This window comes from Leptinotarsa decemlineata, unplaced genomic scaffold, assembly GCF_025532065.1.
Source record: "Leptinotarsa decemlineata unplaced genomic scaffold, Ldec_3_MD MMD2_tig00000882_RagTag_RagTag, whole genome shotgun sequence".
NCBI lineage: Eukaryota > Metazoa > Arthropoda > Insecta > Coleoptera > Chrysomelidae > Leptinotarsa > Leptinotarsa decemlineata.
The window spans coordinates 21013471-21036878 of record NW_027412556.1 but is presented as its reverse complement, the minus strand read 5'-3'; the positions used below and the strand labels follow the sequence as shown (position 1 = coordinate 21036878).

The 23408-nt window shown below is 31.8% G+C and overlaps 1 protein-coding gene across 1 annotated transcript; it reads right to left on the bottom strand.

Moving 5' to 3' along the window:
• Positions 1–5375: 5375 nt before the first annotated feature.
• On the bottom strand, positions 5376–19837 carry LOC111505192 (uncharacterized). The gene is made up of 4 exons (XM_023159964.2): positions 19622–19837; positions 16612–16914; positions 8037–8276; positions 5376–5754 (listed from the first exon to the last, which is right to left on the bottom strand). Exons 1-4 carry the CDS (start codon positions 19721–19723, stop codon positions 5527–5529), a joined length of 873 nt encoding a protein of 290 aa, XP_023015732.2. The 5' UTR covers positions 19724–19837; the 3' UTR covers positions 5376–5526.
• Positions 19838–23408: the final 3571 nt, after the last annotated feature.

The window sequence follows — 23408 nt, the reverse complement described above, 5'->3', positions numbered from 1 at the left end:
GCACACTAAATGATGATTCATTGTATCAAAGGCTTTGCTGTAATCGATGGATAATAAAAGTTGTGTTTTACGTTTATCTAGATCATTTATAATTTCATCAGTTATTCCCAAGAGTACAGTAGTAGTACTATGACCTGGCCTAAATCCATGTTGATGTGGTGGTAGTATTTTATTTTCATTCACATAATTATACATTTGTTCATGAACTGCTTTTTCAAGAATTTTCGAAATTGATGGTAATATGTTGATAGGTCTGATATCTGAAAATGTTTTTGGCTTAGAAATTTAATTAATCGGTAAAATTAGTGATTTTTTCCATGAGAAGGGGTAAATACCATTTGTTAAACATTAATTTACCATAAAAGTGATTATCGGAATCAAGTAAGGTGTACATAGTTTGATCATTTTTATGGAGATTCCATCAGAACCAGTGGCATTTGATTTGATTTTGTTTATTATTGAGAAAGTTTGCTCATCTGTTAGTGGCATGAATTTAAAGCATATGTTTTCGTTAAAACTATTTATCCTATAGTGATATAATATTTTTTTAGAGGGCTTATTCACAATGTTTTCAACTGATTTTATAAAATTCTTATTAATTTTACCAGGCAGTTTTAGATGTTCTGGTATAGAACTATACTTTTTGTTACTGACAATATCAAAAAGATGAAGAGTATTCCAAAACTTTTTGGAATCAAGTTGGTTATGAATAAAGTTAAGATACCCTTTTTTCTCTCTCCTTATTGCTGTTGTTACCATATTTCTCAAGTTCTTGAAATTGTCCCAATCATTCCTATTTTTTGTTCTTTCAAATTTTCCCATCGCATTATTTTTATTCCGAATCATCATTCGTAAAGGGTCTGTAAGCCATGTTGCTTTTGGTTTACTAATTTTTACTGTTTTTGTTGGTGCATGCACTTCAAATATGGAAATCATATATGTATTGAAGGAAAGACGATTTCATGTATATCATTCAATAAATAAAGGTCATACCAGGGCATTTTTAGTAAGTCTACAAACAACTCATCATAATTGAAGTTTTTATAATCGCGATATGTTCTATAAAAGCATTTTTGTTTATGCTCCTCACTTGTCAACTCCGTATATACCAAACAATGGTCAGATATTCCATCAACATTTATTGTGCAAGTATTACTTCATATCAACATCACTCGATGATATTATGTCAATGAGGGTACTACTGATATTACTTATTCTTGTAGGTTCGTTATTTAGTACTGTTAGGTTATGAGCTTGAAAACAATTTTGGAGATCAGTAGTGTTTTTATTCGTAGTGTCAAGTAAATTTACATTCACGTCTTCAACTAACATAATAAGGTCAACAAGAGGTATTGCCGCAGGAAGTATATTTTCTCAAACATTAATACAGTCAGAAAACCTTGTATTAGGTGGTCGATATAAACAACCTATTCCTATTCGAATATTATTTACTTTCACTTTCACCCACATATGTTCTAATTCAGTTTCATTAAATTCTAATTCAATTTTTGTCAGTTCAATATTTGTTTCACAGTATACGGCCACACCACCTCCCCTTCCAACACGATCTTGCACGATGTAGCATAGATATAGTTAGATGTAAATCTCAAGGTGTATTTCGTTTTTTGGAAAATCTCAGAATTTCTCAGAACAATTTTTCTGATTTATTTTTCTTTGGCTCCCTTCAGCTTCAGCGTCCTTGTATATTCGACCTATCACGTGGTGTCAAGCTATTAATACCTGGATAATTAATTTCACTCATAAAAACAGGATTTGACTCGAAAACATTCATATCTATGTTTTCTGTTACCATTTGTAGAAGGCATGCGAAATTTGAACTCCTTCTGTTTCTAATATTGTGCTGCACAGTGAACTCTCTCAAAAACAAGTAGATGACCTGCATACAATAATTCACTACAAGCTTTCAATTTTTCCAGTTCTAAGAATTGAGTATCAAAGAAATGGCGCAACCAAAATTGCGCCAACTTGGCAAGTTGACTTGGGTGTCACACCAATAGGTGGTTCCACTTATGTTTCGCTTGCGTTTACGCAGCTATTTTTATCAAGTACTTTCTTGGTTTTTTCTCATTTTGTCTTCAATCGAGGACCGCCTGCCCGGTACTGACGATGCCCAATAGGCTGAAACAGCTGTATACCGGTGGCTCTTGAATTGAAATCAATATGGGAATGATCAAAGAGTACTTATCTATTCATTTCTAGATTATATATATATATATATATATATATATATATATATATATATATATATATATATATATATATATATATATATGATGTGTTGTTTTTCCGGGTATTCATCCATTGTGTACTATTCGATAGTCGACGGTGTAACTGTTACACCTCTCGAAGCGAAGCAGTAACTCGTCTTGATAATGCCATCTGAGATGATGGCGAAACGTCGACTATCGAATAGTACACAACGGATGAACACCCGGAAAATCAACACATCATATTCTACCATCCGTGAAAACCTACATTGTAATATATATATATATATATATATATATATATATATATATATATATATATATATATATATATATATATATATATATATATATATATATATATATATATATATAGTAGTAACTGGCATTACAATTCAATTTCACTCAACCAGTGTGCAGAGACACAAAGTACATCAAAACTATACTTTCTCAAGGAGATATTCATCACATCGATTTTATATTCCAGTCTCTATTGTCGTCTTGGGTCTCAGGTGAAAACACTCGCTGACGCAAGTTCCCGCCGTCCAGGTTTGAGGATTTATTGCCCGCTCACAGTTTATTTCATGAATAGTCACTTCAGACAGAGAATGGCGATCCGGAAATCTAGCAAATAATGATTGACATTCGACTTCATGAAAATTAATTTTTGAAATTTTCGTTAGTTTCTTGGATGTGGTATTACTATTTACTCTGCATACGTGCAGTGATTCCAGTTGTGGTATTCCTTTGATAGTGAGGTCAGCATTTTCACCATAAACCATACGTTTTATTCTGAATCTTTTTTTTTGACTACTTTCCAGTCCTCCCGGCCCTGTTCCATAACATGCTCAGTTGGATCCCTAACTAAATTGGTGATCATCTGGTCTTTTCTTTTACTTTCAATTTTCAGTAAATTTGATGATGCTTGTGTTCCCGTGATTTTTTTCTGTTTCTCATGGAATCGCTTCAAAAATCCAAATTTTCATTAGAATTTTCCTTCGTTCAGTTATCTCCAAGTTTTTCTTTCGTTTTGTTGCTCGTTTCTTGATAAGATGAAGTTTTCGTTAGTCTCTTTTTGAAAACACTCCTAGAACCTTTTTGTTCGGTGAACATCGGATAGGAATCGCCGCAATGTGATTATTGAGAAATGCTATTTTGTTTTTCAATCAAATCAAAACTTTACGAAATCAACTTTTCCATTACTAACACGAGCGGATTATTTAATTGCAACAACAGCCATAAAGAAGCAAATCTACTAGCTGAACAATTTGCGTCCCACTCCACAGTCGATTTTCTGGAAAAGCTATCACCCACTATTCCCACACTAGAATCCACATTACCGGAGATTACTTTTCAAAAATTACAAATTACAAAATCTAGGCGAAATTTTCAACTGCACAGAAGAACAATACGATCCAGGACTTTCCTTTCAGGAACAACTTTTATTATTTTTCAGAATTACACATTGTTTATTCCATCTTTCGGTAGTGGCACAAATTGTTTATGCTTACATTTATTTTTGCATCGCTTTGACTTGAGATATTTTCTTAGTATTTCTCTGATATTTCTACGATTTTCAAAATCTATCCGTAGTATTCAAAGAAACGTTTGAAACCTTCTATCGATGTTATGCTCACTTGAGATATTTTCCTAGTATTTCTCTGATATTTCTACGATTTTCAAAATCTATCCGTAGTATTCAAAGAAACGTTTGAAACCTTCTATCGATGTTATGCTCATACCGTGAAACAATAAGTTACTTGAAATATTTAATGACAACTCAGCGCGAGTTTAGGTTCTACAAAATATCGTTTCTGTCTATCATCAAATAAATATTTTCAATCGATTTCAATTCTCAATTTGATTCTTCTACTGAAAATACTCTTAATATCATAAGCTAGTCAACCATTTTCGAAATTTTTCAATACTTTAAAAGTTTTTCGATCTATCTGAAAACTGTTCCACTCATTTCAAAGAAGTTGAACACATAATTTTAGAATGAGACTAATTTTCTAAAATCTGTTTCAGCCACTGAGGATATTGCCACTACTCGCATCCAATCAATACATCAGAAGAGATTTTTTTATCCATGGTACCAATCATGGTACTCTGTTGCACCAATATACTTTCTATCTCATTTCTTTTCCACCATAGGGTTACTATGGAATCACTGTGATGAAATTTTCCAAACCTTCCGATTCTTCTATCATCCTAACATAACCACAATCACACTCTGATCACAATGCTCTTCATCTCAAACCTCGGTACGGTGATATTTTTTGGTGATATCCTAGATTAAGATTTTCAACTTGAGAAATAGACAAGATGTATGCTGATTTTTCTGGCGTCGCGGGTAAGCATGTTTATGAAAATTTTCAGCAATGGAAGAATCGAGTTGATAGCCGATTCAGACATCTTACATCCAAGGAAGAAATATTATTTTGATTATGTTTTTTTCGATGAATGAACTCATTAATAATATTATGTGAAGTCAATGAGATCAATAATCTTTTTAGTTACTGATAATGAAACTCGTTTCGTTTTGAATGAACTATACAAATCGTTGAAACTGAAAGAATCATCTTTATTCAAATCTTATGAAATATTTAAAACAAGTGAATTCGTTAGTTTCGTCAGAAAAATTGGCAAAAAATTATTTGTCACATTATGTTGGATATATCTGTAGCTGAATTGTCCAATCGACATTAGCTTTTGTAATTGACTTGAACATACGAGTATGTTGAAATGGAATCGTTTTTTTAAATCTGTTTTAATTAGTTTGGTGCTTATACAAATGAAAGTTGCACTTAACAAAAATACTAAACCATTCTCAAGTGAACTTGGGGTGAACTAGGTTTATATTTAACGAGTTCCATTTCATACTGATCAGAACAAGAGTTCTGGTCACAAACTCCACAATATTTTCATTTTTCTCATTTGAGAAAAGCCCTTAATTTTTTTCTTTTGAGATGTATGAAATGAACCGTTGTGTATTTGTCTACTTCGATTTCTATACCATTAGCATTCTTGAAGTCGTCCACAATTCATGATGGTTTGAGGAAAATCATTTCATCCTGTGACGTTGAATGAAAATATTCTCTCTGTTCAAGAATTCATTCAAAAGGAAACCAAAGGAAAACCACATGGTATGTAACAACAATGAGTATTTTTTTATTGGAACAACAGAAACAACATAACGCAAATTCAATAAATTAATGTAATAAATTACTTAAAACGAATGGTCAGCACCAATATGGTGCGTGTAAGTTGAAATAAAATCACATAAAATCAACTGGAATCAATTTGCCGGTATTTGGGCGCTGTACGCCAAATTTTGAGCTGCTTGAGCATCAAAATTTCTGCCCCAACCACTGCCTCCATGGGCGTCATATCCACCTCCAGAATGGCCATGATCAATATGTTCATGGTGATCATGATGAGGGTGGGCTACAACTTCGTATGTCACGTGTTTCTCGGAACTGAGAAGTTTCTTGAGACCAATGACGACTGCTAAGACAAGAGCCAACTGGAAAAAAGTAAAATACATTCATTATTTATTAATTTACCAATATAGAGGTTACAAACAGATTGACAAATCCAATAGAGAACCCACTTTATAATTTTAGTTCAAGTGGGCTTTGAGAAAAAAGAACGTAAATTTTAATTTTTTGTAAATTAAATTATTAACAGAATAACTGAATTCTGCTAGTGTTAATGATAATATATTCATATTTTTTTTTAATTTTGTTCCAGAAAAATCATTTTTGCGACGAGGTAAGTAGTGGTAATGAAGAAAAGAGAATTGAAACTTTCTACTTTTTTAACCACTTTTATTTGAAGCTAACGTTACTGCAGCTTCGTCTTATAAGGACATTTCCAAACTTAAATGTCCTTATTGACCGAAACTGCAGTAACGTTAGTTAAAAATAAAAGTGGTAAAAAATATAGAAAGTTTAAATTTTCTTTTCTGCATTATGATTTTCTACCACGTAATAAAGGCTACATCCATCAATTTATTGTAAGTAGTGGTTGTCAAAATCTTGGTGGAAAATCAATTCACTTACGATGACTTCGGAGGTTTTGAAGTCAGACGAGTATTTTGAAATTCAAACGGAAACATTATAGGTATTAGGAGAAAAAATTTGCACTATGAACCTTGTTATTGCGTTTTCTGATTCGAGTTTTCAAAAAGTTGATATAATCAGTATCACGATAACGATATTACTTTTTGAAACGTTTCTCAAAACTGAATTGCTGATCCATAACTATTTTAGTGCATGTTCATTTCCCACTGATACTCTTGAATATAGGTATATAAACGAGAAGAGCAACCTCGGGAAATTTTAAAATATCTTTTACACGTATATCTTCAATTATATTTCGACACACTCAATCATCTTAAACTCGTATTTGTGAGCGTTGGAATTAATTACCGATGATTGATATTTTCTTTATATTATATAAAAATACACTATAATAATACACTGTGATATCGTTTTCAACTGGAGCAGTTGATTGCATCAAAATAAGTGCGTTAACTTTGGGTAAATATGCTGTAAACGAGTTTCATATATGCTTTTTTTAACGTTGACGGGACTAAAATGCGTTTTAATGAGTGATTCAATTTTAGCAAACAAAACTGATTTGGAAGTCACCTTCAAAATATCAAATGTTATTTTTGTGGTCCTTAGTAAATTCAATTATTTGACAAACGAACAATGCCACGTGAAGGATTTTCTGAATACAGGAATTCATGCAATGAAAAAGCTGTACCGTTCTAAATAAATATATAACAGGAAAATTATCGACTGAATATAGAACAAAAATGAGCAAATAGTCATAGTCATCCTATCTCCATGGAACAGATATGTCATTTCATGGCAGATTTACTAACATTCCTCAACAATTAATCGACATTAAATTGTGTCCAGTTTGTTCATTGTTCAATAATCTACTGATAATTTTCCATAAACGCCAGCTTTATTATGGAGTTTTCGATTCATTCAATGAAGATTGAAAAAATACAGATGTAGATAGGAAAACAAACCCGTTATGCTGAAAACTCATAGAATCATCACGAATTTTTTGTGACTTGAAGTTTCTCACTTTGAATTTGTTAAATTTCAACGATCATTTTTCAACTGAACTTCAGTCTACGTTATAAAAATATAGGCTTCCACGGCTGGAGTGACAATTGAAGAGAATAAAAGCCTTCAAAATATAACCTTCTTCCTCGTAGTGAAGGCAAATACACTGATGATGTCTGCCACGGTATCAAACGAACCATTCGTTATTTTAGGTTCCATTTGGTCACTGTCTGCCAGACCGAATTTTGTTCTCTTCAGCCTGTTTCTTGAGAGAGGTGCGAAAAATAAGAACAGCAATTGCAGGAGTTTCGACGCGTAAGTACTCACGTGTTTTTCAAGACAGCAATACATAATTGGGGCCTAATATATGGAACTGATGATGTATTAAAGAATGAAACAACGAAACTTTTTTTAATTATTTGGATCTTCATAATGTGCTCCGTTAGATTTGATTTTTGGAGCTTTCATATGTTTTATATTCTCAGCACTAATAATTCATTTCAGCCTCAAAAAAGACGTAGATATACGTCGAAACGTACGTGGAATACATATTTGATATATGTATTTGAATAATAGTTTTCATCATTTGATCAGCTCTGGTACTATTTGTATTCAATATAATTAGTAATGCCTGTGCTAGTGTATTCTATTCTAGTTCGAGTCTATAAGTATCTAGTATATCAGATCAAGGATAAAAATCGCTTTGACAACATTTTCTTACCTTGCTCACGAGCAGTGCCTTTCCTACCAGCAAAACCAATGCCTTGAATGCAAGAGCTTTCAATAAAGCGACTTTCATCACAACAGCAGCAATAATTGCATTCATGCCGTCGCCTCCCTTATTCTTTTTCTTGCGGCCCTCTTCAACTCCGTCTTTGGTAGGTCTGAGAGACAAGCCAATGTTCAGTCCACCGTCCTTGTTGGAACCACCTGACAATACGACTTCAGCTCCATCTACAACCTGTTAAAATAAAAAAATAGTATTATGAAAATATAAAAAACGCGTGATAAGTTCAATATGAATTTCGAAAAATGAAAATCATCTTGTGGTAAAAATATTCTCTCTTCGAAACTAACTCTTCAATAATTACATTGAAAATCAGTGGTACTCGAAGTACATAATTGGATTGAAACCTTCATTTCGGGAATGAAAATTATATCAGCGAGATGACAGACTGGATTTCAAAAACAGCATGTAATTAGTCCAACTGATTCATGCGTTTCCAACCGATAAGTATTTTTCACATATTTTCACCTTTCTTTGATAGAATCCAATATTCTGAATCAACTCATTCACTATTCACAAATGATAATACATTACTGTCGCAATTGAGATGAAAGACAGTCTCTTTGCACTTTGAATTGAGATATGCAAATAAGTGATAGATTAGTGGATTTCGGTCTCCCGACTATGATTAACGACCAAACCGACAAGGGAGCTCTAGACAATAACGAGATTATCAACACATCAAACGAAATGTTCCCAACTTTCCTGAAACCCATCAATTGAATGTTTTTGCACAATGATAGTTTGAAATTAGGAAAACTCTATTCGATCGTTTTGATTAATTACATGCAGACTTGTAACTGTCGAATACTAAGTAGTTCATAGGAGCTCTATTTCAGAAATTACCCAAAAATAGTTTTAATTCTCAGCATTTAAGGAAAATAAATTATATAAGGAAAACATCAGATTTGACTTTTTATCAGTGGGATTGTTCGAATAATCTCAAAAATCAATAATTCTTCTCGTAACTCAATCCCTATTTTTTATTTGAATATTCCACCGTTAAACTATCCTGGATAAGAAAATACCCAATTTCTCAAAAAATCGAGATGTCGATGTGAAATTTCCAACTTTGGTGAATTCCGACATAGAATAGAGTTCACATGAATTGAGTGAAAACGAAATAGCTGAAAGAGTTTTCACTTATTCGAAAATCTTTTTCCAGTTTATTATGTCAGAAGTGGATGAAAATGATAATATGAGTAAAATAATAGGCAAAATTTTGGGAAGAAGGAAAACTATCATTCTAAAAACCCGTGTATATATCTATAAAATATGAGTAAATCATTTCTAATTATTTTGCAAAGTTGTAGAAACTACAAGTTCATTTTCGAAAATATTGAAAAGGATTTTCAGAGTGATTATATTTTCAGTAATTAGAAAATATATGAAGGCTACTTTCTGGGTTTTCTGGACGTGATCTACAGGCATGAAAACCTGCAGATCACGGCCAGAAAACCCAAAAAATTGACTTCATACAGTTATCTAAGGCCGTGAAAGTTTACCTTCTTCAATTGAAAAATAATCTCTGAATTGTTCAGGACATTTTTAGAACAAAACGAAAATTAGAAAAATACTCAATAGTTCCAATGTGTTCTGTTCTGAAAAAAATGAATTGTAATTAACGAATAAAATATCAAAAATACTATCCATAAACAATAAAAAACTAAAAAACTTCAACGAAACAGCATTACCCGATTTGTTTCTGGAGAAAATTGTCCATATTTCTTCTATCTTCAAAGTGGATAAGTGAACTTGCTAAGAAATAAAACTATGATTGTTTTTGAAAGTGATTTTTTTTATCAAAAAATCAATAACCCAGGTACTATTTCAGAAATAGATCCAAAATGGCTAGTTCCTCTTAATTTAGAAAACAAGTGGAAATGGCAACATTTATCCGAAGTATGTTCTGGATGACCTTGAAAAATAATCAAGAAGAAAAAAGTCTAATTGTTCGGTAATTCAAGCTTCTGAAATATTGTTCATATCAAATAATTTGGAATTCCTACTCAGTACTGACTAACGGAAAAACAGATTTTAAACAATTTTTTTTAACTCAAACTTGTGCTGATTGAATTGAATGTGAAAATAATGATACAACTTATACGAATAAAAATTACAAAATAATATTTTCTCGAATTCACTGTACTTGAGGAATGATATTAATAATGTTATAGGTGGAAATCATTTCCCAAATATTATTCGAAAAACGATGAAACAAGGAACTTTATTGGAAATATTTTTTGTATTTGTATAGATGATAAGTGTGGGATGAAAACGAGAATATTAAAAGTGAATATCTGAAATTCTGAAAAAATATTTGTATGGTCTTCTTCTTCTCCCCTTTTGAAATTTCAAATCATTTCCAGTCGGAATATGCAATTCATTCATAAAAAATACGAATTGCTGCAAAACAAATACTTGAGAATAATTGATGATTTCAATATTCATTTTGGATACTCAATAAAGAAAATTATGCGAAATTTAGAAATATAATGAAATGAATAAATTCACGTGATTAGATGAACACCAAAAAAGAGAAAAGGGTTTTGGAACCATGATGTCTCGTTCTACGTTGATATATTCTTGTCACATTATATATTGAATATTACTGAAGTTTTTTCCAACACCCAACCGTTATTTTAACACCTCGACACGTGTTTTGTTCACCGAGTGATTGAAACACATGTCGAAGTGTTGACATAACGGTTTGTTGTTGGGAAGAACTTCAAGAGGAATATCTTCGGTTTGATCTTCCTTTTGAAGATGATCAATTGGTGATCGAAACACATGTCAAGGTATTAAAATAACTGTTTGTTGTTGGGAAAAAACTCCAGTAATATACATCACTACACCAAAGGTTCCAAACAGTATAACACAATTACATTATATATTCCTTCCAAGAAAAAAAATAGTATTGATATAAGTTGCTATAAATCTGCAACTTGTAAAGGCGCTGATATGCCACAATGATTTTTCTTCATAATCGACAGTTCAAGGTGTCTATTGTGACCGAAAAACTGTCCATTATCACTAATCGACGGTTTGAACCGCCAATTATAAAACAAAATTACTAAATGTTCCTTCAGGACCTTTTCGTAGCAATCCTTCGAAAAACTACGAATATTTCCGCGACAACAAAATTATATCATTTCATTCATAAAAAACATCATACTCAGAAATGATTCCATTATTTTATTGGGTTGGAAAAAATTCAACGCATGACCGTATGGCTTTAATATGTTACCGTTTTCTCATGTTGATTCACAACTTTGCAGAATAATAAATTGATGCTATGTATAATTTTGGTGTTAATAAAACTATTATTATAATTATTTTCGAAAAATGAGTAGACATTTCATAAATTTTCATTTTCAGTTTTCCTTATCATTCAAGATCGAAGCTCTATAAGCAGAAATAAGTGAATTTTTTTCGCTGTCTAAAACTATTAAGGCAAAATCAATAATATAAAATGTTATTGATGAAGTTGGATGAATCTTTATTCAATCGCAGAATTATTTAATTCACTTCAAAAATTCATTTGATTTTGGAAGAGTGAATACCCATTATTGTCAAGATTTAAGATTGGCGAGGTCTTACAATTCAACGTTTGATTGTTTTCATGCAAATGAGAATGAAAAAAGTCACAAGTGCTAACAGCTGACATAGATATCATAATATTTTTTTCGATGATTTTATTTGATTCACAGTACATGTACAAAAATAAATTTCTACATCGAACAAAAGACGAGTAACTGATATTGTTTAAATACCCAGGTGAAAAGTTTGGCGTACCCAATAAACTCAAATATTCGACCTGAATTTCTCAGGAAGTTTCGAATAAGATCCAGATTTTTTCAGGTCAATCTGGCCTACATTGTTTTCTGGTTCATAAAAAACCGGAATAACATAAGAAAGTTCATCAATCGAACACAAATGTTCAATCGACGTGTTAGAAATTCTTTATCGGAAAAAAACATCGGCGTAAGTGTCTACGTAACCCAGAATTCCGTCGGCTTTTTACGTTAATCATAATACTCAGCGCTTGTTGAATCTTATTATATGTATAAAGGTCAATGAGTGTGTATGCTCGTGATGGGAAGGAATTTATTGCTGTTCTTGTTTTGTTCTCCGGCAGAAAGTGCTGGAAAATTTGATTTATGCCATCACACACTGGCACATTTCACATAAATTTGTCAGATTGTGCTATGTTGAATTGATTAAATGGTGAGGAAATCATTTCTGAAGTTCTATAACGAATGCTCATTTGATATCTGCATGTGAATTCGAAAATATATTGAAAATTGTGTCTCGAATATTTTATCAACATATATTCGTAAAAAATCACTGATTACGATTTGACAAAAAATATTTTTCAAGATGTGAATCAAGTCTCCAAACAGTCAATATCATGGGACGAACATTTTTTTCAATTGGTGTACTTAGACAGTAATGACCAAAAATTCTTTGAACATAAGCCATTTTTTTATTTTTCTAGTAGCAGGAACCCTGTGATTCTCATTTTCGAATCAGCAATAAAAAAGTGCAGTTCGAAATGATGTGATTCTTTATTGAAGATCACTTGAAACTAGATTAAATAATCAAATAGTGCCTTGTACCAGTATTATGAAAAAAAAAACCAATTCATTATTTTGATTAGAGCATATGTTCATATAAAAACATATTTGAAGAAAAAAAAATTGCAGTCAACGATATATTTGACAGTTTCAGAAATATATGTAGTGTGCCCGTAGCATTCATAGCATAAGATACTGGTGAATTCAAGGGTTTCTAGAAATGAACTCTTTCCACTTTATTATATGATTTTTCTGTTGAGAAATCCTCATTTGTAATTTATCATACTGAAATTAATGCAATTGTGATACGTAAGCAATTCAGTTTACAGTAGAGAAGGATCTTTCGAGAAGAATTTTCCCTACATGTCTTTCAACATGCGTTTCGCTGACCAAGTTGGCATCATCATGATATTACCATTCTCAAGAATCGTTACCTTTTGTAATATGGGTCATTTAATCAATTTCAAGTATTTTGTTATTCTTCCTGATTCCATTTGCTACCTGTTAATATCAACCTATTTTCTACCTGTAATTACGTAAAAGTGCAAACAAACTGTGGTTAGGAAAAGGACCTTTTTTCACCATTCAGAGATCTCAATTTTAATTTTTTCATTTTTGAATTTTCGAAAGGCATTCACCGCTCTTAACAATTTCAATCATTCCTAAGTTATTCCGATGACTCATGTGGTCTATGTAACCGAATATGTAAAAAAAATTTCTTGAAGTGAGCTTTGATAGTCTGTTCACTTTCACCAACATATTCTATATCGCAAAATTGTTTCGTTAATCCCAGAGAATTCATTCTTCATTCTCTTATTTTTCTATTCCTATATAGGATATACCAATATATCGAAAAATTGATATTTGGAAAGATATAGTAACAAAGAACATTTCTCTTTACAAAGTTCAACTACAAGGATGAACCAGAATATTTTCCTTGAAGGGGTATCTAACGGATGTGAATTGAAATACATCTTATCATCAACTAGGAAACCAATTTTCTGATAGACAATCGAAACATATTTCTGTGTGAAAGAGTAAATCCAATACGAAGAATTCGTTTGCTGCCTATTTATTTTTTCAGGACTCCGGAGAAGCAACTGCAATTCCTTGAGTTCATTGCAGTATTTTTTCTATTTCACAAATTATCCATCTCAGCGAACTTTTTCGCAATTCTGGTTTGTACAAGACCTCAGTCGAATGTTTGTTAAATTCTTCACATGTTTCACATTCGCGAAATATAAGACAAACTCTTTCTGTTGCATTGATGCATTACCTATCACTGAAGTCTCTGTTCTTCACTCTTTCTGGTGTATTTCAGATGAAGCTTCATTTTTATTCTGAGCCCATCCATTGAAACAGATATCTATTGAATCAAACAGTGCTTTCATGAAGGTTTTCTCTAGAGTGCTCCTAGGAATATTCATTCTGTATACTGTCTGGGTGATTGATTTCCTAATTTGGTAACATACCAATCTTTCATTATCTTGACTGCTGATTCAGAGCCCATATATGAACCTAATGGTCACTCAGTAGCTTTTTCGTTACTCGTTTTTCTCATCACATTGAAGGGTTTTTCCTACAACTACTCAGTTCAGAAACATTTTATTTCTTTATTGATTTTTATCTTGTATTATAAATTTTTGTTAGGACATTAACTTTTCAGTACTCTTTTATCGAGCAGTCGTCCAAAATATCCATCTGCTTGGTTTTTTACGTTGATTCTTTTATTTCAAATTTTACTCATCATTTTCATATTTTCTCATCGCATATCTTTGGAATGCTCTCTTCTTTCGAAACGAAAGTTTATTGCCGAAAAAAAGATGAATATTTAGAACGACATCACTTGGGGTGTTTGGGGTAGGTACTCATTGTTGACTCTTTTATGGATTGAGACAAGGAATTCGGTGCTAAGTGGTTGATCCTTCTTGACTATATTTATGACCCCTACCATTGCTAGTGATGATTTTTCGAGAGTTACTTCGAAATCATTTCTTAGCCGGTGCATTCATTCTGTTCTGGGATTTCGGCCGAGAACTATTTATTATTCTGGGGTTTCCGCCGAGAACTAAACCCGCTCTAGAATTTCCTCGCTGATCAAGAAAAGAATTAGCGTTAGTTCCTCGAGGTTTCCCTTATGATTTTCCTTTTCGTGTTTTGTTGTTGATACATTTTATTGTTGATGACCGCTCTGTCCGTTTGAATAATAATACACCTATCACCAATTCCGACAACCTCATTATTTGACATTACCCCTAGGAGGTAGGCTATTCTATCAACCAGTTACTTCAGCTCATCAATATATTTACAGATCAGCATCCACGTCACTATGGAGCAGCCTTGGTGTCCTATACAAATCAATATAAAAAATGTGTATGCTTTATATTCTTAGACCGAAGTCAATTGTTCAATGGAATATTTCCGATTATGATATTTTCAGAATCGTAACTTTTTCAATCATGAAAAGTTTTTACTTAGAGAAGTATAGTGAGTTGAAAAATGATATCTTGATGAGAGAAATAAGTAAAATGATAATTCAGGTTTTTATACATCACTGACAGTAAGTAGTCTATTCCATGGTTGTACATATAGAATAATCATTTCACTTTAGACGAATGAACTGCACCAATTTTCATATTATGAATCTTCATGCAGATAATATATAGAAAAATAAATATTAAGATGGACTATCTCATATTTATTTAACAGATTAATGGGAAACTCCCAAAAAGAGTTTCTTTGGTATTCTTTTTGCAATTTTCAATTATAATAATGATATGTTCAGTTAATTATGGAACAGTTTTTGTTTTCATTCAAAATTATTATTTAGAAATGTTGAGAAAATAATTTTTCACAGTAGCCAAACTTCATACAGTCCTAGAAATATGAAAATATAGTTATTGAAGTATATTTCATATGTGAGCAATGCTTTATTTTCTCTGTGGAACAATAAGTGTTGAACATTTGAGTGTTTTCATACGTTTCACAATGTTCGGTGTCCGAATTCGTTGGTACTGTTTACGTCAACCGAGTTGAAACTGTTTGAATTCCACTTCAAAATATAGGCTCATATACGATCATTTGGATTCTATGTTTGGGACTATTGCAAAACAAAATTTTCTATTTTCACTAGTTATCTAGGGTGAAATTTTAAATAATTCTCGATAATTTGACTTTGCTCTCTGAACTGCAATATCAAACATTCCTACAAAAGACTCATAAATGAGCAACTTCGGTAACTCGTTCGAATTATACAGCTCATTATAGTAGCCTCTCTTTGATGGAAAAAAAGTATTGTTTGCAATTTGCAGCAATTCAGGGTATCACAATTATATCAGCTGAAAAGTTGAATTTACTGAAATGTGATTGCATATTTGTGAAATATATTTCAAATATATTGAGCTGATTCAGATGGAAGAAAGCAACTGAGTTTGAAATGATCGTTTTTCTTTTTACTGTGAAAGTTTACCACAATTCTTTGTATAAAGATCGAGAAGTGGAAGCCATAAAGCTTTTTTCACAATTATTTGTATTTTGATGATTTAATTCCATCATTGATTTGAGAGTGAAAGTCAGATTTTCACTGATAAAAATTCATCTGCAATCTAATTTTGTGGATTGTACCTGAAATATTTTCTGATACTTTCTTGTGGACTACTTCTGTAACGGAAATGGCTGAACTGGGAGTTCATTTTACATTTCTGAAACTTTGAACTCCCGTTCAAACTTTTACGAGAACCTTCGCATACATGGCATAAACTATGTATTTCAAAAAAGTTTGGAGGTTGGATCAAAAGTGAAGACAAAGACTTTAAGCAACAATGTGAAGTGAAAATGTATCTTTTGGAAACTATTCAATCGAATGATAATCCATAAGTTGTACCATAACTGATGAATAACTTTTATGCCATCACGAATGATTTAATACTCACTCTCCATTTCAATGATCTTGTCTTGACGAAATCATATGCTTTTTCGGTTAGAACTTCAGTCAGTTGTTCTCCTTCGGACATTTTTTCGATGTCATTTATACTTCTAGAATTCTCCACTTTGATTGGTTCAGTTGAAGTTTGGGTGATTTCAACTTCCCCTAAATCGATATTCACTTTTTTCATCAACTTGTTGAAGTAAGTGACAAGTTTCAACATCATACAAGAACTGATATCTTGGTTGGAGCATTTCGAATTGAGCTTTTTGAGTAAGGACTCTTCAATTGTCGGGTTTTCAGAATTCACCTGTCAAAAGAAAAAACAATGATTGAAAAGGCGAAATCGAAATGTTGATTATAATACTTCTTCTGCTAGATATAACTTTGATTACTATGCGTCAAAAACTAATTATGTATGGATTATTTCTCCATATTTTTGTTTCATTTCTTTCGGTAGTAGCAGTATATAAATTACGGCAATATTCGTTTATGAAACGCTTGGAATAAACAAATGTTTAGTTTTGTTCATATAATTTCAAGAGAAAACAAAAAAACAACAGGGTAATGATTGAATTTGATATCTCTGTTTTGAGAAAAAAGTTTGCTGATATATGTCAATTCTATTTTAGAATGAATATTTGAACACATGATAAGTATTGATAGTTGATTAGAAAATATTTGACAGAAATGAAAATTTCATAGGTGAATTGAATCAATAACATTATTTCAAAAATTCATATTTGAAAATGAAGGCATTTCAAAATGATAAATTGAATAATTCAATGTGTCTTCAGTTTCTAATTCCTTTGGAAGTGCTTTTTGTAGACATCAGTTCAGGAAAACTCGATTCGATTTCTGTACTTTCAATTTCAATATGAATACAAATAGCCAAAATGCAGTGGGGAAATTGAAAATTCAAGTCAAACGTGAAAACCATTTTTTAATTTTTATTTTATAATGGTAGGATAGTTTTTTTACTTGATGCGAAAATACACTCTGTTGAATATTTGTGTGGCTATGAATTTTGAAACAACTGATCAAGGAAATTGAGATATGATGAACCATCATATTGCATTAATTTTTGGGTGAATTAGATAGTGAAACTTGCCTGAAGAAAATAGTATTAAGTGAAATTCTTTTTGGCATATTTTGAGATATTCTGTGAAAAAATCACAAAATTCAATAACAAGTTCAAAATTACAAAATTCTATATTTTCTGAAAAAATTGTCTTCAGTTCATTAATTACTCGACATTGTAGATGGAAACATTCCAAAGCCGCAGACTTTCGAAAACTGTAGTGAAATTACTTCATAATCACCAATCTCTTCAGGTTACTGAAAATGACATGTTTTTTTCAACTCCACATCTCATAAACTTTCACTACTAGTTCATTTCCTTTATTGTTAGTAGATATTCAATTTCATTTTTCACTTCCCCAATTTGCAGAAATTTTCATTCCGGATACTATTACTCTTGTATTTTCTCGTGTTTTTTTTTGTTTACTTATTACTGTGAGATTTTGATCTCTGTATCGATATCAACCAAAAGTTGTGAACATAGAAACCATTGATTTTTTTCAATTCATAATTATTCTAATTGACAAATATTTCGTTTTTTCGATCCGTAATCTATCGATTTTAATTATTACTTGAGCTTGTCCAAAATGGATAACAGATATCAAAACCAGTAACAAAAGGTATCATATTATTTTTTTAAAGAAATACTTCGATGTTTTCATTTCTTCATTTTTTTTATCTTGATAAAATTCCGGCGGGCTTTCATAAAAGTGAAAATGGAACAATGTTTGTGTCTGGAAGTTACTTCTCTGCATGATCTTCACATCTTTAATATAGATTTTCGAAATTGATTGCTTCATTCCTTCCTTTGGAAGATTCCCACATTTTTTGTATCAAGATGGAGAAGTAGAAGACCAAAACATTTTTTCCTCAAAAATCAATATCTCTTAAAAATATAACCTTTTGATTTGAACAATGTAATATTCTTCAAAAAATAAATTCACAATTTTCATTAAATGATATTTACTTACAAAGCATCAAAAAACACCAAAATTTCAATTGTTAACTGCTAAATCTTGAAATAACATGATTTGAAACTGTAACGAAATTTCAGTCATAATCATTGCACATACAAATTACTGTTGAAGTAGTATGTATGAAATTTCAACTCTACAAACATAAAACAGATTTTCACACTCGATTTCAGAAACTGTTTTGTAGACGGTTAATAAACTCTTCAACGATCAGATAACATAAGATCTCATGATATTCACATCCCAATTCACAATCACTTATGATCATATCAGTTGTATAAACGAGAAAATATATAAAATCAAGTGAGGTTCGATCTAAATAATTTCATTCGTTGAATTTAGATCAATAATTAAATAAATCCCCTTTATAGTTGATAAAACATCAAAATATCTGACTGGTTTCATGATAAAATGATTGACTGGTGTTCGAAGAGATTTCTTATGGATATAAATTATTCAATTGTATGATTATGATCAATTACAAATCAGCTCATATATAATGATTCGCAATTAGTCGCAATTAGTAATGCTTGTTCAGGCGTGTACAAAAAAAAAGAAAAATATATGCATATGATTGGTGATGTTTTCTGTTTCATTCTCATTCTTTGCATATTTAAAGATTACGGATTTCAGTGAGATATGTTGGTATTCTCGATTTTTATGTTTTTAATGAAGAGTTTTATCAATTTATGTCGAATATAACAAAATATTCCTTATTCACGTTTTGTTATACACATATTGAATAAGATTTGATAAGATATTCATGACAATTTTCAACGATGATTCATTGAACAACATTGAAAAATATCTGTTTTTGATAGGTTTGTTTAGCAAAATATTCAGTTCGAAGAAAGAAGTTTTCTTGCTTCAAATCTAGCATAAACTTTTTTGCAAAAATTTTCGAACCCAATTTGAGAATAAAATATGATTGGTGATGACGATAACTCGTCCAAAGGGCCTTACCGAATTGATGTGTCCTTTTTTATCATCGACCATGGGTCCAGCATGGATCAACTCGAACAAAAAACAGCCAGCAAACACAACACAGAACACTTTGAAGTCCATTGTCACAATAATTTTCACCAACTTTGAAGAAACAATTGAAGGTACTTTTAATTTTTTTCAATGCTTCTTCAAAACAGAAGAAACATGCCCGAAGTTGCGAATCGAATGGGATGTCCTACCAAAGACTAACTTTTTATATGATCCGCACACACCATACCGCAAGTATGTCAAATGGACCAGTTCAAGCCCGAGAATTAGGGTTAATAGTATCTCTTCAGTTGAGTTTACTATTCTTCACAAGGAGTGCACGAATATTTCATTTGGTCTTCTGTAATCGTGAAAGAAGGATACTGCCTTAGACAGTGAAATTTGTTCCCACTGCAGCTGACATTTTTTCGGATTATCTGTTCATGAATGGACTAGTAAATAATTTGAGTTATGGTTATGGATAGTGAATTGTGTGTTTTGGGAACTTGTTTGTGAGGTGATCTCTATGTGCTCAAAGATCACGGAAAATATAAAATTTTCATTGACAAAATATGTCGTGCACAAACTCGAATAATAATTTTAAATTTCGATAGTTTGAATGCGAAAAGAAATCATTTGTTGTCAAGCGAAAGTAATTTTTCATCAGTTTTCTCGCCGAATTTAAAAAAACTTACAATTCGAAATATTAAAAAATAAAAAAACTGCGGGTGTGGAAAAGGCACAATTCAAAATAGACTAGATTGTGATTTCCAGAAGATTGATAAATACGACAAATTATTTCATAAAAAGGTTATTTTTTCTAGAGTGAAGTATATTGGATTTATCTAAAAACTTATCGAGATGAACTAGAAATTTTAATTTTTTCTTTATTGTGGACGGTAACAATTTGAGTTCAACAAGAGAGTTGATTGTGCTCAGGAAAATAAAAATTAAAAAAAAAAGGTTATTTCGTGAAATAATGCTTACTTTCATTGCTATTAATATATAAAGGAGAAGGTAAATGTCAATCCTCTTCAATATTCATCAATACATAAATATAACTATGGAAAAAACCTATTTATGAAGATATTAATTTGCAATATTGTAGAAAAATTTGACATAGTTTATGAAGAATCCGGATCATTTTAGAAGTTGATTTCAGAGTGAGAGTGACATTATTGAAATGAGATGACTTTATGACGTGAAAAATGATGAGATGGAAGATGGTCTGGTTTGAATTTCCAAATACTATAACATTTCCATCTCGAAATATGACCTAAATAAAGTTGAAAAATATGTATTGCTCTAAATTTCGTTTCGTTTTCGAATACAAGTGAATCTATTCATCGAGATGTTCATTTAAACTTTGCGGTGAGTTCAATCATTTATCATCAACAAATTAGAGATGAACCCGATATTAATATATCCGTCGATGAGTAGTAATAGAAGGAGTTATATTTGAATCAACAAAAGATTCATCCCAAAATTGAAAACTCTCTTCAACTTTTCTCAGGACAAATTATTTTCAACTTTTCCCAATTATCAATAGATACGTAGGTGAATTTCACTGGTACATAAAGTTTTTTCAAAAGTTTTGTTCTTTTTGATGGGTCTATTTTGAACTGTGATATCTCAGCAAATACTAATTCAATTTGATCTAAATGAGGGCCTTTGACAAGTGCACTTGTGCCAACGTAACAGAAGTCGATTGAAAAATTATCTTGAGAAGGTGGGAGTCGGCTAGCGAGGGGTCTGGGTAGTAAGAAGGGTGAGGCAAAACATCGACGATCGTTTAATTTTCGGATCGTGATATGCGAAAGGGCGTTGTCGTGGAGCAGGATTGGACCTCTTCTATTGACCAGTGCTGGCTGCTGCTGATGCAATTATTGGTACATTTCATCGATTTCCATACAATAGCACCCTACTGTGATGGTTTGGTCCGGTTGCAGAAAGTTATAGTGAATCACACCAGCCACTGATCACCATATAGTAACCATGGTTTTTTTTTGAGTTTTCGCCTTTTCCACTGTCCTAAATATCTCCTGTTGTTGCAGAAGATCCACTTTTGATCAAACGTTACGATCTGATAAGTATCGTTTCGGTTGTGCAGAAGCAAAAAAACGTGACAAATCCTGTCGATCGTTCAAATCGTGGGACACCCACTTTTCGAGCTTTTTGACCATTGATCTCAATTAGCAATTTTATAAAATTTCAAATGAACTGGATGTCTGGCTGTGATTATTAATATGTGATGGAATCGGCCGATACTTGATGAAAATCCATAACTTAGTCAAGAAACACTTAGTCGTGAGATTTTTACTAAACTGTTTCACAAAAAACAGTTGTGTAGAACAGTTTAGTGAAAATATTACAATAAAGTGTTTGTTGTTTATTTTTGAGTTAAAACTTGTCCCTCTTATTGACAAACTCAACAGTTCGATAGCCACTTTGTATGTTTCGTTTAAAAAGACCCAGATCGTTCTAGAGGAGTGACGTTGGTGGTGCCAATCGGTAACCACTAGGCCAAACACTTAAAATTATTACATGCCTAGGATTGAAAGCTGCAGAGAAAGACAAAAGACGAATCTCAGTCGTCGATCCATGTTGAAGCTTGACTTTACAACAGGCCACCTTTGAGGAGCCTTCTTCATCATTTATATTCATGAATTCCACAGTTGGCATTCGTTAGTCATTCTATTACCACTGATAACACATTTGCGATGATTTCACCTATCATGAGAGGTGTGGTCATCGCATTTTTTTTTCAAAGAATGGCTAAGAACTATTACTTCTAGACCATTCGTCAATGCTATTTCCAGTCACTCAATGAGAATGTCATTCCAACTGGATTCTACTGATCTCCAACGTTGATCGATTCCTGGTTACTGCGAAATATACAAATTAATATTATTTAAGATACGTTCGATGGGAATGAGTTTTTCCCCAATGAGATTGGACACAGCTCCCTCCAATTGGTAAGTGTCCTTCAAGACCTTCGAACGAAATGCATATTGCTCGAATGTGGAATGATTCCAGTTAGATATTTCTTGAATGTCGTTGATAAACCAAAATCTGGAAACCATGGGAATTCATAAAAAAATCTAAAACTCGAAATTGATAATGGATCATTCTTTCATACACTCACCAAATATCCAAAGATATTCATCCGTACATCAACCGTATGAAAGATATAGTTATAAGCAAGAATAAAAAGGGTTTCTATGTTTTTACCACTTTTATTTGTAACTAACGTTACTGCAGTTTCGTCCTATATGGACATTTTCAAACTTAAACAATAAACTGGTAATAAAGTAGTAAAAAACATAGAAATTTTCATTTCTCATTTCATCATGATCTCCTACCACATAGTAACGGCTACATCCATCAATTTATTGAAAAATGGTTTATTTATGCTGAAAAAATATCTGGTGAATTTGCTCAAGTATGCGTGCAATTTTAACGAGGCAATTAGTTAATTAGGAAACAACGAATAACGCAAAAGTTCTTCAGAAGGCTTTTCACTTATTTCTCTCGTTAATTGAAATGAGAAATGTTGTTACAGCTTTTTTTGTTGTTTGACTGAACAAAAAATGGAAATAACGCATCCTGAACAATTGACTCTTCCTAATGAGAATGGGATATTTAGAGAAACAAAAGCATTTATAGAAAGGAGTCAAATGAAATTTGAATTCACGTGAAAATGCGAAAAATTCTTGCTATTTGAAGAATGTGAGAAATATTCAAATATCCAAAGCTTAGGATTGATAAAATTGATATA

What these genes read in the sequence shown, in the direction of transcription:
- LOC111505192 (XM_023159964.2), bottom strand. Translation starts at nt 19,723, where the DNA reads ATGGACTTCAAAGTGTTCTGTGTTGTGTTTGCTGGCTGTTTTTTGTTC. An exon ending in AAAAAGGACACATCAATTCG is followed by an intron (nt 16,915 to 19,621) that starts GTAAGGCCCTTT and finishes TTCTTTTGACAG; the next exon opens with GTGAATTCTGAAAACCCGAC. An exon ending in CAAGATCATTGAAATGGAGA is followed by an intron (nt 8,277 to 16,611) that starts GTGAGTATTAAA and finishes TTATTTTAACAG; the next exon opens with GTTGTAGATGGAGCTGAAGT.